At 41.5% G+C, this 18,537-nt stretch overlaps 1 protein-coding gene across 4 annotated transcripts in view; it reads right to left on the bottom strand.

Annotated features, from left to right (window-relative positions):
• LOC118399593 (insulin-like growth factor 2 mRNA-binding protein 3) overlaps nt 1-12,781 on the bottom strand; it is a 38,576-nt gene extending 25,795 nt beyond the window's left edge. Inside the window, exons 1-3 of one of the 4 annotated variants that reach the window (XM_035795797.2) lie at nt 12,695-12,781; nt 8,910-8,970; nt 2,674-2,722 (exon numbers count right to left, since the gene is read on the bottom strand). In XM_035795797.2, the coding sequence (XP_035651690.1) occupies nt 2,674-2,685 (12 nt within the window). In that variant the 5' untranslated portion in view covers nt 2,686-2,722; nt 8,910-8,970; nt 12,695-12,781. Of the gene's footprint in view, nt 1-2,673; nt 2,723-8,909; nt 8,971-9,925; nt 10,801-12,694 lie in introns of those variants that run through there. The other 3 variants (XM_035795795.2, XM_035795794.2, XM_035795796.2) reach the window with 3 other exon arrangements.
• Nucleotides 12,782-18,537: the final 5,756 nt, after the last annotated feature.

Below are 18,537 nucleotides of genomic sequence, written 5' to 3'. Positions count from 1 at the left end.
GAGTGCATTCCTGCAGGAAGCGGTGGTTGGATTGGGGGAGGGGCGGAACAGGAGTAATGCTACACATTCTGTGAGTGTCTGTCCGTGGCACATGTAGGCGAAACAGAGCAGGCCCACCCACCCAAAGCAGGCTAGAGCTAGCCTAGCGGACATGCTACCATTGTTCTCTGCCTGCATGGCTTTGTGCTGAGGCACACGTTATCTCCCTAATAAGATACAAGGTCTCCTTTACATCAAAGACTTTGTTCGATGTCCCCCCTCCATTCCAACCCTACCACAACCGTAGGTTGACATTCATTGTCATGATTCTTGTCTTGGAGGCAGAACAGAGCAATTTCCCCTTGGAAAGGTCAGCTGCGAAGTCAAAATTGGCTAGATTGTAAAAATATGTGAACTACAATTAGCTTTTTGGGCTTAATTTAAAGGTTAGATCAGCATTTGGGTTAGCAGTGAGGTTAAGGATAACATCTGATTGAGTTTGTGGCTATATACAGAGCTGCCTCCAGAACAAGATTCGTGACAGAAAAATCTAACCTGCACCCTAACCCCCTCTGGTCCAAAAGCCATCAGCTAGCCAGCATGCTATATACATGCTACCAACCACAAAAGGTTCAGTCTTTTTGTTGTTGAAATCAGTCATACTTTAGCCTATACACTGAGTTTTGAAAGTTAGAATAGCCTTTGTACATCAACAGCCCTTTGCTAAAGTAGATTTTGTCCGTGACACAGGCACACTCCTTAGAGGGGTTAGGTTAAATGCCGAAGACATTTCAGTTGTTCAACTGACTAGGTATGCCCTTTCCCTTTCTCTTATTTAGATTGCAAGCAGAAAGGATCAAGGATTACGAGGTCAATAACTGATACGACTCACTATGAATGTGCAGGCTTGCCAGATTTTTTTTGGTGTGCTCTCCAAACAAGACAATTGAAGGCTAGTTTAAATCCCATTCTGAAGGCACTATTGCAGGTCATCTTATATTATCCAATGGACACATTGAAAATGAATGGGGTGCAAGTGGTGGCCATGTAATACAATTACAGCAAATCTGTATCGTTCCCATGTCCGGCAGAGTACATTCCGGTTGTTGTTGTAAGTGCCCTTTAATGTCACAGCCTTCCATCTACTTTGCATTCCATTCAAACATCCCCTCTACCCTGTCTAGTGTACCTATGTGACAGAGGTACTGTAAAATTGGCCATGAAAATCATAATCAATCCTGTGTGTTAAAACAATGAGTTCATGCTCACTGACTGTGCTTATATAATAGTATTCCACCAATACTTTTGGGATATTCATGCATTTGTAATTGATCAACATTCGATCCTGTTGATTTGTGAATACTGTACATGCTTGCATGGCTATTCATGTCTCTTCCAGAAGATGGCAAATAAAGGGCAGCACAGCATCTGTAGGGACCTTTCTCCTGACATTATCAGGCATGTCATGGGCTGCAGTTCACTAGTAGGTCACTGGCCTAAAAGGCAATCCTCTGGAGTAACACCGACTATCACAGCTCCATTGATTACATACATACCATGACAACCAACATGTCTCTAGCAATGAAACAGATTTGAGCTTTAAAGCCTGTCCTATGCTTGCTTTATGAAGGTACTCGCTCACTCCCTTAATGAGTTGTTCTGAGTGAAATTGTCATTTAGCAGTCGATTTTAAAGGGACTAACAGTAGACTATACTGAACAAAAATATAAAATACAAGATGCAACAACTTCAAAGTTTTCTGAGTTAGTTCATGTAAGAAAATCAGTCAATTGAAATAAACTCATTAGGCTCTAATCTATGCATTTCACATGACTGGGCATAGGCCCACCCACTGGGGAGCCAGGCCCAGCCAAGCAGACGATTCCGCAGGTGAAGCCAGATGTGTAGGTCCTGGGCTGGCGTGGTTACACATGGTCTGCGGTTGTGAGGCCACCTGGACGTACTGTCAAATTCCCTAAAACGATGTTGGTGGCTTATAGTAGAGCGATGAACATTCAAATCCATTGACAGCTCTGCAGTCAGCATGTCAATTGCACGCTCCCTCAAAACTTCAGACATCTGTGGCATTGTGTTGTGACAAAACTGCACATTTTAGAGTGGCCTATTGTCCCCAGCACAAGGTGCACCTGTGTAATGATCATGCTGTTTAAATAGTTTCTTGATATGCCACACCTGTCAGGTGAATAGATTATCTTGGCAAAAAATAAATGCTCCCTAACAGGGATTTCTCACAATTTCAGAGAAATAAGCTTTGTGCATATGGAACATTTCTGGGATCTTTTATTTCAACTCATGAAACCAACACTTACATGTTACGATTATATTTTTGTTCAGTATAAACTTGTGTTCTAAATGGCACCCTATGGAACTCTTCAAAAGTAGTGCACTATAAATGGCCATTTGGGGCGCATCCTAACTAACGTACCATAATGAAACTGCCAAGAGAAAACGGAGACCTGCAATATCAGCCTCTGTTCTTAAGAACTAACTAGCGGATACAAAACTAAAAATGGACCCAAAGGTGGCAAAGAACCTGTTCAGTGGACTTGTTTACACCCAGTAAAAAGGCTTCCTGTTTCAAAGCATTTTAAAAAAAATTAAAAAGTTTGTTCCTATTGAACAGGACCCAGTAGTAAGAGCCAAAGCTTTACCAATGGACCAATTAACACTTACCTCCCACTGCATATGAGGCGGGATGTTCCTGATCTGCAGCTTACAGCTCCTGCATGATGGGAGAGAAAGACGGAGATAAAGCGAGACAGTTAGCATCAGTTGGTTGGGCTAAAGGACAAGGTGGCCCGTTGGAAAAAGCCAGCAGGCTAGTAGGTGCCTCCTTCCATCACCCTGTGCTCTGAGAGGAGAGGTGTACAAGCTGTGGGCATGACTGATATTTAATACCACTCCCAAAACCAGCGGGTGTGCACCAGAGGGAGGGAAGCAGTTCAATTGTTGGATGGGTAGCTCGATGGAGAAAATGGTATGATCTTGTTTGAAAATTAAAATATATGAGATGGATTGGGACAGAGGGAGCGCATGGCAAGGAGAGGTAGGGAGGAAGGTAAAGAAAGAGACAGGACAGAGGTGAGAAAAGGGAGAGGGAGAAGAGCGAGGAACAGAAAGGAAAGGAGATAGGAGAAGGACCGAGAGCGAGAAGAGAGAAAAGGTGAAAGGCAGAGGAGAGCCTAAAGGAAGAGAGTGAGCGCAGAAAAGGGAGGGATGCCATGCCCAGGGAAGAGGGAACCTCCACTTGTGGTATTTTAGCAGAGCGAACAGATGACGGGATTCAGAGTGGAAGGAGCGCTGACATCACGCAACAGCAGCACAGACTCACTGCTACCAATTACTGCACTGTAAAACTCTGGTTAAAGGCACAGCCAAACTGGCCTGTTGAATGTATCCGTGTTTCCTATGCCTTCTGAATGAGAGTCGTACGCTGACGGTCCATATCCATACAATTTCCATCCACGCACAAAAACAACAGACGAGTTTAACTTTTGATGGGCCGATGGAAAAGAGGAGCACACGCACAGACCAAAATTAATCCGTTCTAATTTGGTGTCCCTTCTCCAGGGATCAGTCTGGCCAAAGCCTTGGCATGCAGAATGCCCTGCATTTCAAACTCCATAGAGTCAATCGTTTTCACATTTTGAAGACTTTCAGATCCACAATGAAACATTGTGAATATCAAGGACCCAAATATTTTAAGAACTCAAATGCTTGGTTGGACTTGTGAATCGTAACACACTAACTAGTCTGTGGACATACACACTTCAAGACTAATTTGGTGTACTTGTGACATGTTCCATTAAGGTGTTGGTTTAGACCTGGGAGATTATATCAATGGGAAAAGTGGCCAGGAAAAGTGGGAAAAGTGGCCAGGCTGTTCCAAAGTCCACTGCCTATTTACACACACAATGTACATGCAGCTGGGAGATCCAGTGCAAACTATGACCCCTACACACACACACACAGCATCTACCGAACGCACTCCGAACATAAACCTAACCCTTTCTGGAAACTTCCCCAACAAACATCTGCATGAGAGATAATCTACACCACAAAACACAACTAACCCCTTCCACTAGGAGCAGTCAGTGGGTTAAAGCACAATGTTGACCGGGAAATGAAGATGTGGGATGATTTAACAGGAGATGTTAGAAACAGTTTGACCTGACGAAGACTTCGGTGGAAGTGGAAACATTGTGTTTTTGGGGTCAGGACCAAAGCATTGCGGCCCATCAACCTTCCTGTTAAATAGACTATACATTTGAAATACAATGATTTTACATTCAAATTGAGCACAAGCTCTTCAATGTCAAGAGCTGAAAATTAACTGGCAGCCATTTATGCTGTGCAAGTCAATGGACTTTTTCGCCATTAGATTCACTCAACTTCTGTGTCCTCTGGCTTGTTGAGGAGAGGGAAAGTGGACAAAAATGCATAAATTGTGCAAAATTACTCCTTCAAATCACACCTCGTCAGGCAAAGGACGTTTACAGGGTGGAATCCCAAAATAAACGTAGAAAGTGATAAAAAAAGAATTTGCTAGTTGTGCAAGACACTTTATAGATAAAAGGATAGTAGCATATTGTTTTTGCTTTTCTCCTTTGAGTAAACATCGGATTAAAAAGAGGGTGTAGCAGATAAAACTTCCATGAAGGACTCGGGTAAGATACACTTCTGCTTTCTAGCCAAAAGGAGGCTATAGAGGGGAGGACCGTCTTGTTTGCCTACTAACAAATTGACACTCTCCTTGACCACTTATCCCTTTCCGGGTCATGGAGGAGGACAGACTGTCTCCCAAATTAGGAAAGGCCAATCAGTGAGACTAGTGTCTATTTTGAACAGGCTGGTTGGTCTCAGGTGCCAAAGAGCATCCTTAAATATTATTTTTCTCAGCCCACCACCCACACGCGGACATGGTCCAGCTCACGCCAAGGCCAGCAATGCACATGTCACTCATTCTATAAACATGACCCAGAGAGAACGCACGCTTAACATTGGAGCATATAAAAAATAAAAAAGTCTGATACCTCAACAGACACACATCTGCAGGTTAGGTGTGAGCTTCCATGCATGCAGCACTAGGCTGCAGTGAAAACACATAGTAGGGGAAAGTTCAATGACATTTACACATTCTTTAACACCTACACTCGATCTGGAGGACCTTTCAACATGGTCACGATATCCCGGCCTCAAATGAATTGTATTAATTTATTTGGACCATAACGACATTAATACATTCTAAAATGGTGAATAAAATAAAAACAATCCCAAAGAGCTTCCGAGAGGAATTCCAGCCCTTTCCGGTCTACTGTGCCATTCCTGGCTGATCCGGCCCCCTTTCTCCCTGTGTGTTTCACTCTGCAATGCAGCAGGAACACCGTGCTAAATGTGCAAATGCACCAAGCACTTCCAGACGGATTAACCTATAGCTCCACACATGGAGGAAGTCGGCCAGGGTATGGAGAAGAGGGAGGAGAGGGGGTGGGGTGCATTCCCCGGTCCCCGCCTTAGATTTAGGAAGGGGGGGGTTGTAGGGGAAGTAGCCCTGTTACAGGGAAGGGTAACAAGGGCCCTTCTCTGCCCTGTGGGGGTGGGGCTCCCGTTGCCATGGACACAAAGTCCACTGACAGAAATACGGAGGGGGAGGGGATAAGGGAGGGGGACCATGAGGGCTGGTTGGGTTGTCATGTGACAGAGGCGGCCAGGGTTCCTTATTTACTTTTAAATTCAACTAACATTCTACACATTCAACGGCTCCATCCCCCTCCGAATGATCACATCCCAGCTGAGATCTATGGGCCTCTGCACCACCGTAGTGTGTAAAGCCCATAGGAGTAATCCCATGTCGAGCAACATGAGACTGCACCACATTCATGCTCATTCACGTCACTACACCCCCCTCCCCCCCAGAACCCATCTTATCATCATACAATACTCAACAGAAACACTGACATCCAGACTAAAAACCCATCCATGTCAGCACACACACTCCCAGGGCTGTGTTCAACACCCATCCATCCACACACATTGACTTCAGTATGCAGGGGTTCTGAATGACTGAACTCAAAGCTACTCACTTTCCGCTGCACTCTTATATAGAGCCTCACATAGCAGAGTCCATTTTGCAGCAAATATTGCTCTAATGTATAAGTAGCTTAAAACACACAAAATTGGGTCACTCAAGACATTTAAAAATTTGAATCTGTGAAATCTTCCACACGTAAAAAAGCTTAATCTCTCTACAGCATGCTATCCAACGGTTCTCTAGGAAAATAAGTCCACACTACCAGTGAGCGAGTTGAGACATCTATTACTGCAAGCTAGATGGGACAAGGGGCCACATTGAGAATTTCAGGCAACCCCATGCTTCCATCCAAAATCCATTCTTAACAGGTTAGGCCCCACAATGACCCCCCGGCCCCAAATTCTTTAATAAGAGCTGGGAGGTACTTCTCTTCACAAAGCCACAGTTATGGGTTAGAATGGCCACGGAAGCAAGCTTAGCTTTTACAACTACAAGTTTTTTGGGCTGTTAAAGGAAGAGAGAATTGGATGTATTTTTAGTTTAAATGACAATGTTTAGAATTTCTTGACCTACCCCCTCCCCATTTGGTGAGGAGAATATTGCAAGTTTAGAACGTGTAAAAAAGATTGTGCCAAATAACTTCAGATTTTTTTTGTCTGGTGTAAAAAAATATATATATAAAAGGTAAAGACTAATAGTAAACTAGGTTCAAGTTAAATCATCTTCAAAAGCCAGACTGAGTTTAAATGTAATAACCCTGATGCATCAAGCAAACTTCCAGCAGCTTCCTCCTCGGCCCTCGACCTGCCCGATTTCCCCCCCATCCCCCACACACCAGAGTTCAAGCACAAACTTTGACCGCTACACACACACACACACACACACACACACACTTCTTTAGAGTGCTTACATACAAAATTACACCGATTGGCACACTTGGACCACCTCTCAAACCATATTTTATACAGATTTGGGGGGCACTCACTAGTGCAGCTAAGAGTTAAACATGAAGACTCAGTAAATATAAGCAATTAGTGCGCAGATTATAAATAGCCAAAATATACCTATAGCCTACATGTCGCAGGCCCGACAATAATTACTCCCGTTTCAACTCGTCATGATCAAGCTACCATTTTTACAATATGTAGGCCAAAGATGAATGCAGAAGTAGTACTATAATGCAAATGGCACACTTGCACTAAAGCCAAGCCCTCTCCCACCATCTGCACCCCACCCCCCCACCTTGGAACCCTGTGGAGGACTCTGGGAGCCTCTGCCTCCCTGCTCACACTTCCCCCTCCAGTTCAAAGGTTAAGTCGTGGTGATGGCCGAGCCTCCAGCTGATACTCAGCAGGCTGGAATGTAAAGACGGGCCCCAGTGGACAACCCAGTGTGTGTAATGGACAGGATACTTTTCCCAGTTGCGCCTATAACCTTTCCTGTGGCAAAACGGGACATCACCTTTATGCCCCCCCCCACTCACCGTTTTTTGTAGGTGGAGGCTTATGGTGAAATGTAAGACCTACTACTAATTATTATTTTTTTGCCAGCACATGTCAAAGACTAATAATTTAGCAGAAAATAACTAGCACCACTTTGGGAAGAGAAAGGTCAGCAAATTGACCAGAGTGATTTGATTTGTATTTTACTTTTAATACCGCCATGATGATTCCATGCCAATAACGAGCTAAAGGCATTCAATGCATTCAGGTGAAGGCCCTTGTCCAACATCAATAGGCCTAACCTTGACAATTCAATGCATAGTGAATTCAAGCCACGCAAATAAATATGTCCACTATAATAAATTATAGAATGTCAAATATGTTCAGCCATTTTGTGCAGAACGTCAATAAAACCTATTATTTGATTTTAGCAGGCCTAAATGGTCATATTGGCAATTATAAAAATCAATTCACTCAAACCTCATATCCATTGTTCATTTTTCGAAACGTGGTTATCACATGCTTCATTCTAATTCCATACCAACCTAGCAGTAGCCATTATGGACTGCATATAGCCCACTAACTAATTAAAATGCATATTAATTTATAACTCATTAAAGTGCAATTTGGCGCCAAATCATCTTCCTCCAAATTACACTAATTTAATTACTAATTACAAATGATTGCAATTAAAATCTAAGTTTAATTAATAAATGGCCAAAATGTGTAAAGTGGCGGAAATCCTACACTCCACGCCAAATTGTTGCAGTTCTTGTCCCGCTTCCACGTAATTCAGCACATTATAATCCGTTCGACTGTGTACATGGAGCTACGTGTTTTTTTTCCGTGACTGGGACACAAACCGCCCATTCCTATCGCGTTTGGGAGTCCATCTCGTGCACAACCTCAATACTCGAGCGAAGGAGGGCGGAAGCATGGGGCAGGCAGAGAATGACGGGCAGATCCTTCTCAAATGGACGACTCCTGAGTGCCTACCCCTCAGCTCACACATCCACATCTAAGGAGGCCCAGTAGGCCATTGCTGCATAAATAGCACAACACTGGAGATGTGCACTAAACAGCCTAACCTCTTCCATAGATGGGTATGGTGTGTAAAATATATATTTTTTAAGTGGCATCATTTTAGGTTGCCATAGGCGTGACGAGGTGACATCCCTCATGCCCTTATAACTCAACCCCTACACACTCAGCCTATTAATTTCTGCTTTTTCCACAAAATAACAGACATTCCGCCCCTTCACTTCCTGCTGACGCTCCAAACACACTGACTACACAATCACAAGACACAATCAGACGACCTCAATCAAATAACGTTAACAAGTTTCCATAAAAGGGTCATGGAAATAAGTACAATTGAGGACAGCAGCAGCATAAATTAACAATTTGGACATTGGGAGATAATAATCCGAATTTACCTTTGACGTTTAGGGACAGAGTGCTCCACCTCTAGAAGTTTTCCATGTAGGTCAACTTTACCTATAGTGAGGAGAATGAAAGCAATTTTAGTTCACAATTATTTTATTGCTCTTCAACTGTTCTCACAGGCAGCCAAAAGTAGGCCTCAACTAGCCTAGTTAATGTCCAAAAAGTCATTGCACGTAATTTCTTTAAAATGAAATCGGTGACAATTGTATGACCATAAAAATTACAAATGTTCACTAACTTAATATCAGCCAACGTGAAAGCCAATTTTGAAAAGGTTAAATATGGTAACTGTGACAAGTCCACGACACCTGAGCTAAATACGATTACATTTCGTAAAATGTTAATTTATTTCTAGAATGTGGCCTGCAGAATACCAATGTTTCCTCTCACATTTCGTACAGTTGTAGTTTCTAAATGTTACATATAACGTAGTTTGGCAATGGTCTTACATTTCGTTGGCCTACATTTTACCAATACACAATGAAACCACCTGGTGTGTCAGTACACGCAAATGCACTGTGTCGTGTGCTACAATTTAACAAGTTAGGCCCTACTTCCAGTGCAACTTTGTTACTTGGTTCGTCATCGGAGAACGTGCCAGTTCAAAGGCGGCGACAGAAGTAGCAATACAACAGTTATATTTAGTTAATTTAACCTAAGTGATCCATGTTACACACAAGCCTACATTGAGCGACCAATGCCTGTGCGTCCCATTGCTCTGAATGGCGCTACAATGGATAGGGGTTCTCTTCCTTCGTTCAGAAACACGTTTCTTCACCGTTTTTGTACTAGATTAAATTAGTGGTAACACTCTGAATTAATCAAAGACATGGACTTTCCTTATACGGTGTCAGGTGCCAAGTGAGAAGCAAGACCAGCCTGGATGCATGGAGCCCAATTGGACGGAGGTGTATTCATCTAAAGGAGGTTAAAGCAAACCCGTAGCAATTTCTACAATTAAAGCACCCTTTACGCACCGCTCGAACGGCTTTTTAAAATGTCTCACCTGAAAGAATGTCGATGGCCTTCATTGCAGTCTTTTCATCGGGGCAATCCACGAACGCATAACCAGTTTTGACGAGAAACGGACCACTGTGCGGAATCTTCCACTGCTCAAATATAGTTTCCAAGTCCTCCACACTCGCCTCTTCACTCACGTTTCCAATGTACAGCTTGTTCATGTTCTGCGCTGAAATTGACAACCTTTACGCAGAAGGTTAACCGTTATTTAATATATCGGGTGCGCAGTGTTTGGAGTCGCCAAAATCGCCTTACTACTAAACGGAGTGGCGGTGGCGTGCTTCCCCCGGTCGTTCTAGCCACAGATATATTTGACGGGCTACCTCGTCGGTGTTTGCGCTTCCTCGCCCCTCTATTGCGTACAAAAAATTATTCTTAATTATTTATCCCTTCTCTCCAAAACGATGGCTGGGTGAAAAGGAAGAAACTACTTTTTTGTCTTCATCAAAACCCCTTGGCCTAGAGAATGTCACACGTTAAGGTTCGCACCCGCCTCTGAATAAAACCAAGAAAGAGAAGAGGTTAGAAAAAAACGGATATTCCGGCTAATTTGAATGAGCCACGTGTTCAAACTACAAATCAACCACGCACGTGAAGAATCTCAGTTGCTCAATTAAGTGTTGTATTGGAAAAATGTCACGGGAATCCGGGGTGGGGACCATGGAGAGGGTAAAGAGTGGATTGGTGTTGGGGGAAAACCTGGCGAGCTACGTGCGTTAAGGGATTCCGTGAGAACCCAGTGTATCTTTTACTAGAATCACATTTGTGTGCCTTTCTCTGTAAACGCTCGCTTCCCATTGGTCGCTGGTCGAAATAGTAAAACGGCAGTGGGCTCACGCACGCCCATAGCAGGGGAACAGCAGTGTTGCGGGGGCTTGCGCGCACGCATGGGAGCCTGTGGTGGGTGTCGGCCTACTGTATGGAACAAGTATCTTGGGGGAGGTGCCATTCATAAATTATATCGTACGATGTTGTTACAATGTATGCATGTGAAACACATTGGATTGAATCAATGAAAGTCTAGAATGCGTCCACCCCTACTAGGCCCATGGCCCGGTCAACATGGGAATGACACGTTTCCTACCATCCACATGACGGCATCCATCTTCTCTACGAAGATTGAAGTGGCTCACTGCTCTACAATACAGTGACATGCCTGATCTGTCCATGTCCACATGAAATGGCAGAGAGTAATGGAATAAGGTGTCTGGGGCAAGATTGCTTGTTTTCGAAAATACTTCTCTGGAGAAGAAACCTATAGAATAACTATTAATATTCAGCTTGCTACTACCAAGATGGTGAATAAATGAAGATAGTTCACTCAAGCTTTTTACCATAGAAAATAAACCGTCCGTTCCAGTCTACCTGACCGGGTGTGTCTCCCATAGACACCAATGCAATAGCAGCTGGGTCTGGTCTACTTAATTAATTGAGTCATTGAACCAGAAAAAAAACAGCGAGTGGGTGTCTCGCTTCCTCTTCCATCTCTGCTATTACTGCATATGGTGAACCTGTTATTACATTTTTGGCGTGGGTATATAGGCAACGATGACCATTATATATTGACAAGATAGTAGAGTGACCGCTCTAACAATGGAAACACGTGCTCAATGATTGAAAGCAGGCGAGATCAGGTGGGACCATTCTAGCCAATAAGAGGGCAAACACAGGTGTGAACAAAAGGCACAATTAAGTTGTGTTTCTTAAAGTTGACAGAATGCCACGTGCGTCCACTTATATCAGTACATTTGTAACAGCCTAAACATCACGAAACTTCAATTTGATCAAATAAGCTTTACGTAATTCGACACTCACTCTCATAGACCTCCAAACAAAAAGGGACTTATCTAATGTGGACAGATTTTAGGAGGAGTAAATCCTCTCGCTTCGCCTCTTCCTCTCTGATATAGGCAACATACAGCGAGGGAGGAGTATCTTCATAGAGAAGTGACCCTACCGAACTGGCGACAAATGTAACAAGCAAGCAAGTCTCAGGCCTGGCTGGGCCTAGCACATGTCTTCAGACAATTAAACTTGTCAATATGTATTGTGTAAAATTATTGTAGTTTCGGGTAGATGAAATTCACAACACAGTTCAAACATGGACTCATTCCCAAGCAGTTTTACTAAATTAGTATGCTACATTTAGCATAGCCTAGGGATGATCTCAGCCCCTTATCCATTCTGATAGCCATACTTTGTTAATTTGTTACTTCATTGGTCCCCGGAGAGTTCAAAGGCGTGCAAGTTCAAAGGTGCCAACAAAAGTAGCAATACAACGTTATTTAGTTAAGTTAATTGAATCGAAGTGATCCATGTTACACACAAGCCTGCCTATGCGCCTCGTTGCTCTGAATGGTGCTACAATGGATAGACTTCTATTCCTTCCTAAAGACGTTCTGAAACAAGTTTATTCTCCATTTGTGTTCTAGATTCAATTAGTGTTCATTCATCAAAAGCATGGACTTTCATTTTATGGTGAAAATAAAGGTATGAAGAAATTTGAATGGAATAATAATTGAATGAAAGTGTAATCCATTAAATGTAATTTGAAACACATGGATGGCCACTGTTGAATAGTGTCTTACACACACATACCAGAGCAGGATAGCCCATCATTTAACCCATATCTATACCATTTGTGCATGCATATAGTTTATTCAACTTTTAAATCGTGTTTAGGCATTGCCAACACGTCATGGCATACTGCTAAAATACCTTCTTCAAATGTATAACTGCAGGAAAAGTTACTTACTCGTTTCTAGACAACATTAGAACAATTGAGTTTCATGGACATGTTCATGTTAGGCAAAAAGAAGCGAACTGGAATTGCCAGTTAGGTAGGCCCTCTGCTTTGGCACTGGCAGCACCTTAAATTGACATACTCTATGCTGGCCAAACATAGAGTGCGCTCCTATTGGTTGGAAAGACTGACCAATCAGAGAGCTCATTCTCGCTCTCTTACTACTCGTGCTGGATCGAGCTCAGCGTGTTCATTCATTGGCTCCTCTGTACGGCTGTTCTATATGAATCAGCGCGCGAAAAAAACTGTTTTTTCACTGTTTATGGAAAAAGATAATAAATAGCACGTTCCTAATCTAACGAAATAATTAAGATGCGACTAGATACATGTTAGGCTACTCCACAAGAACAGTCCCATTATTTGTGTTGGTCAATGAGAAAGTTGGAGATAGAAATGATCTTATATAAAAGAAAAAGGTCAAATGGGTAAATTAGATGGTTTCAAACACCTCTATTAGGCCTACATGTTCGTCTGCTTCGCAAATTCACCTGTAATGTATTAAATTGTAAAAATAAGAATGTCATCTTTTCCTCACCATAAAAGTCTACTTGCCTTTCAACAAACAATAAACAACCGTGTAATTAATTCGTTTAGTTCAATAGTCTAGCCTATTCGTTCAGTAAACCCGCACAATTTATTCGATTTATTCAATGAGCCCAACTCTAATTCTGTTTGTTGTGAAATAACACAATGTTTATATAATACACTTTTCTGGAAATGTGAAATATACTATGTGTTCATATAGATAAAATATTGGACTATCAGTGTGACTTAGATTCTATACTTTGTTTACATCCAACCAATGTACGCAGTCCTTCTCTTCGCTACCATTCCAGGCTTGTACAATGAGCTCAGAAACTGCAAAGTGGTGAATATATCCGTGAAGAATGTACAGAAAAAGACCCCGCCCACATTCTTTGAGGAAAACTTTATTCCTTAGGGCTAAACAGGCTTAAATAAAGAAAGATCCATATACCAAAGACTACATCTTGCATGGAATGATTTGAGATTTTTAAGAATGGAAAGCACACGGGAACCATCGGTGAGATTTTAAGACCAAATACGATTATATTTAATTCCATAATGACGAATGTTTAAGTTTAAACAATAGGCTATGAATTTCTGTGTCGTGATGTGGAGGATAAATGTCTCATTCGTTCCCGTCTTTTAGTGAAAAAGGGGAACCGTTTCTATGTATTTATACTTCAGTCGAATATCTCGAAACATCTCTTGTAAGTCTCAATGCATTCCATTGGCTGACTGCTTAAGCTAGAATGTATGGTGCATTCTTGTCGTGAACGCCATGTTGTACTGAATATTGAAAAAACGTGTGTGAGAATTTTTCTTCAAATATTTATGTAATCGATATGGTACGGATAAATAACTTATTGTGCCTTACATTTTAACGTTTTTTCGAAATAGATTTGGTCTTTTCCCCTGTGAGGTCACCCTATAGACTTTCACTAATGTCTTCTGCACAGAAAATGGCGGTGTTCTGCCTAGGTCTACTTCAATGATCATTCTAAAAACAATATATATTATTGATAACGAAAGGTTCTAAGTGAATGACAAAATAAAATAAATGAACATTTAAGTTCAGAACAATGTTTGTGCCCTTTATATAGTTCTTTATCAAACGTTTTATGTTGAATACATTTTTGCTTTGGATTCTATCCATTGAAATTGTTGTTCAAGACCCTTTTTGCCAGTCTCTGGATCTAGGCCTATTTTATGTGAATGTAAGTGTGATCTTTTCAATTAGTGAAGCATAGTATAGCTGGTGAAGATGTTCACCAATGTTTATTGTCATAAACTTACAAATAGCTTAGGAAATGTGACTTTTAGGAATGTTATAAGAATGCAATATTTGTTTGATAACAGCAGTTAACTTGTTGTTAGAAACCTGTCCAGAAAATAGTATTTCAGACACTGTACAATATTACATGAAACAACAAATCAACTGATTTTATTTATATGTCAGCTAATTTTCTTGATAGAAATTTTTTCTAGTATCAAGTTGCAGTATATCGTCATTTCATGGTAGATTTTCTTTACTCCAATTCAATACAGAAAACACATTTATGAACGAAACCCTCAGAGAAAATTATGCATATTCATTTAATTTCGGTTCAAGTAACCCCATGAGTTGAAAATTAATCTAAATATTGTTTATTAATTAAATGATATCAAATGAGTTCCTGAGTGGACTTAAGGTGACATGGAACTGACCTAAGCTCTGATGCAAACTACACTTCAAGTCACTTAATCTGAACACTTCCAAGCATACATTACTTATATATTACAATAGGCTATGTTAATTGATTCACTCATTTCCAGTTAATTTTGGTATTGACATATAATTCATTTGTGATCAATGTTTGATTTGTATTTTGAAACAGTTATTTATTGGTGTTGTATTAAACAACTGTACCTAGTGCCTCTTGTAAAATGTACTATAAAACACACACATTCATTTATAAGAAGATAACACAAAAAACTTCAGAGAGATAGTTTTCTGAACTTCAGTCCAAGCCTCTGCATGCTAAGTTTGAAAAGCAAACATATTGAAACACATCTCACCAATAAAACCAATCCTGGACTGCACGCTGGTAATTCTTGTTTATTAACAATAAGTGGAAATTTATCAGAGTGCAACATTCAGAATGTTGCAGATAGAAGTGTGATGAATAGAGTGTAATAACTTACGTGTTGCATGATAGTGGATCATGTCTGTTCTATAGAATGTACATCATGTTTTAAACTGACATGGTGTGAAATTTGCACCCAGAATCAGAATCACGTTTATTGTCCTACAAGAGGAAAATCTTGATTTGGCCTTTGGTAATTGGAAAATGGATATTGTCTGATTAATTTAGGTACTACATGATCATACTGAATAATAACACTGAGTAAAAGTACCTAGTTCTTTGGTGTTTACAGATCTGAAAGAGACAGATAGATTTAAGCAATATGGCAGAGAATACATTAGATTGCTTTCACCATGTTGCTTACACCTTTCAAATTTGAAAACACAGAAGCGGTAGGAGCTTGAGTAGTTTTGGAACCGGACAGAACTACTCATTAGGAATTCACTATATAGGGATTATGGCTGCTCTTACTTAATGTATGCCTCTGACCATGAGGTCAGGGAATAGCCTATCAACTCATCTTGACTGTGAGGCAGAGGCAGGGAATAGCCTATCAACTCATCTTGACTGTGAGGCAGAGGCAGGGAATAGCCTATCAACTCATCTTGACTGTGAGGCAGAGGCAGGGAATAGCCTATCAACTCATCTTGACTGTGAGGCAGAGGCAGGGAATAGCCTATCAACTCATCTTGACTGTGAGGCAGAGGCAGGGAATAGCCTATCAACTCATCTTGACTGTGAGGCAGAGGCAGGGAACTCATCTATCAACTCATCTTGACTGTGAGGCAGAGGCAAATATGGTGGATAAATATAGATAGTTCACTCAGGCTGTTTGCCATTGGAAAGAAATGGTCAGTTCCAGCCTACGTAACTGGGTGTCTCCCATAGACACCAATGCAATAGCAGCTGGGTCTGGTCTACTTCATTGACTTTCATCTTCTCTCTATGGCAGAGGTTATCCTTGCTCCACTGTTTCTCCTTGCAGACATATTTACCTTTATTTAACCAGGCAAGTCAGTTAAGAACAAATCCTTACTGCCTGTTCAGGGGCAGAACGACAGATTTGTACCTTGTCAGCTCGGGGGTTTGAACTTGCAACCTTCCGGTTACTAGTCCAACGCTCTAACCACTAGGCTACCCTGCCACCCCAGGGTAACAGAGATAGCCGTGCAGTTATTGGGGTTCAATAACCAAATAAGGGCCACATATTTGGTTTCCACTCATGTTAAAGTAACTTTTACATTTCCTTAAACAACTTTGTTTTATTGATTATTGTTTGATTCACCAGTGTTTGGATATGATTTAATTGGCTATGATGTTTCCCCAGTCTCATCCAGTGATGCCTTTACCACCCTGCAGGTAAAACTTACTCTTCTGTCTGCATTTGTCCCCTATAATGAATTTTCAACCATGTTTGCATTACTATTCACCAGCAGATGGTGGTGCTGATAAAGGCGGTCAAAGAAAGGTGAAAGTGGTCTTATGACATGTGTTTACCCTCTTTCAAACATGTGCAACTCTACTGTAATTCAACTATTTATTTTCAAAGATAGCCTCAAAATATTACCTCATTCCCTGTAGCCATTCCCCTTGCAAGGGGAAGATGAAACTCTATTGGTCAACATAAACTCAGTTTATTAATATTTTCCCTTGTAACTGTATCTTGGATTAAAAATAATTTGCTCTTAAAACAAACTATAGCATTATTTTCTAATGTTTATGTTCCTGACCCTATAGTAACCACAGTGTCGTCAGTGGTGTGATGGTAGTCATTACCCACTTCAGTGGGCTCCGGTATCATTAGTTTCAAGGTCTCCCGATACTCCAGATAAACGTTGTGGTTTCCACCCCACCCCTCTATCACAGCTTCTGATCAGTCAACTAGCCTGCCTGAATAACAAATGCTCTTCATTTGCACATCTTCTTTACCCTTCCTCCTCTCCATACCAATATGTGTGTTAATTAGATTGATGGTCCCCCCAACTGATCACACAATTGACTGTGTGGATCACACCCATTCCGTTGAGCATTTTCTCAGACAAGGTGTGTCACTCTCTGTCTGATTGGATTATTCAGCGTGGCAGATAGAAATGCAATTCATAGAGCTGAGCTGAAACACAATCCCTGTGGTCTATTCTACATGACAGAGAAATGATCTGTTTCACACCACGCATTTTAATCTGAATTTCCTGTAGTTGTGCCCTCTTGAGGGTTGAAGACAGAAAACTGAAAATAGAGCAGTAATTTCCATTTCATGTGGACAACAGATTATTTCTGTGGAGTGTATTGCATAGATACATAGGTGTCTGGTTAGACTGTAAAATCTCCTTCCAGACTCACATTAAGCATCTCCAATCCAAAATTACATATAGAATTGGCTTCCTATACCGCAACAAAGCCTCCTTCACTCATGCTGCCAAACATACCCTCGTAAAACTGACCATCCTACCGATCCTCGACTTTGGTGATGTCATCTATAAAATAGCCTCCAACACTCTACTCAACAAACTGGATGCAGTCTATCACAGTGCCATCCGTTTTGTCACCAAAGCCCCATACACTACCCACCATTGCGACCTGTACGCTCTCGTTGGTTGGCCCTCGCTTCATACTCGTCGCCAAACCCACTGGCTACAGGTTATCTACAAGTCTCTGCTAGGTAAAGCCCCGCCTTATCTCAGCTCACTGATCACCATAGCAGCACCCACTCGTAGCACGCACTCCAGCAGGTACAGTGGGGCAAAAAAGTATTTAGTCAGCCACCAATTGTGCAAGTTCTCCCGCTTAAAAAGATAAGAGAGGCCTGAAATTTTCATCATAGGTACACTTCAACTATGACAGACAAAATGAGAAAAAAAATCCAGAAAATCACATTGTAGGATTTTTAATGAATTTATTTGCAAATTATGGTGGAAAATAAGTATTTGGTCACCTTGCTCTTGCAAGATTTCTGGCTCTCACAGACCTGTAACTTCTTCTTTAAGAGGCCCTTCTGTCCTCCACTCGATACCTGTATTAATGGAACCTGTTTGAACTTGTTATCAGTATAAAAGACACCTGTCCACAACCTCAAACAGTCACACTCCAAACTCCACTATGGCCAAGACCAAAGAGCTGTCAAAGGACACCAGAAACAAAATTGTAGAC

Source organism: Oncorhynchus keta, chromosome 20 (assembly GCF_023373465.1).
Source record: "Oncorhynchus keta strain PuntledgeMale-10-30-2019 chromosome 20, Oket_V2, whole genome shotgun sequence".
Lineage (NCBI taxonomy): Eukaryota > Metazoa > Chordata > Actinopteri > Salmoniformes > Salmonidae > Oncorhynchus > Oncorhynchus keta.
Note: the sequence above shows the minus strand (reverse complement) of the source record. Positions and strands in the feature narration are given on the sequence as shown.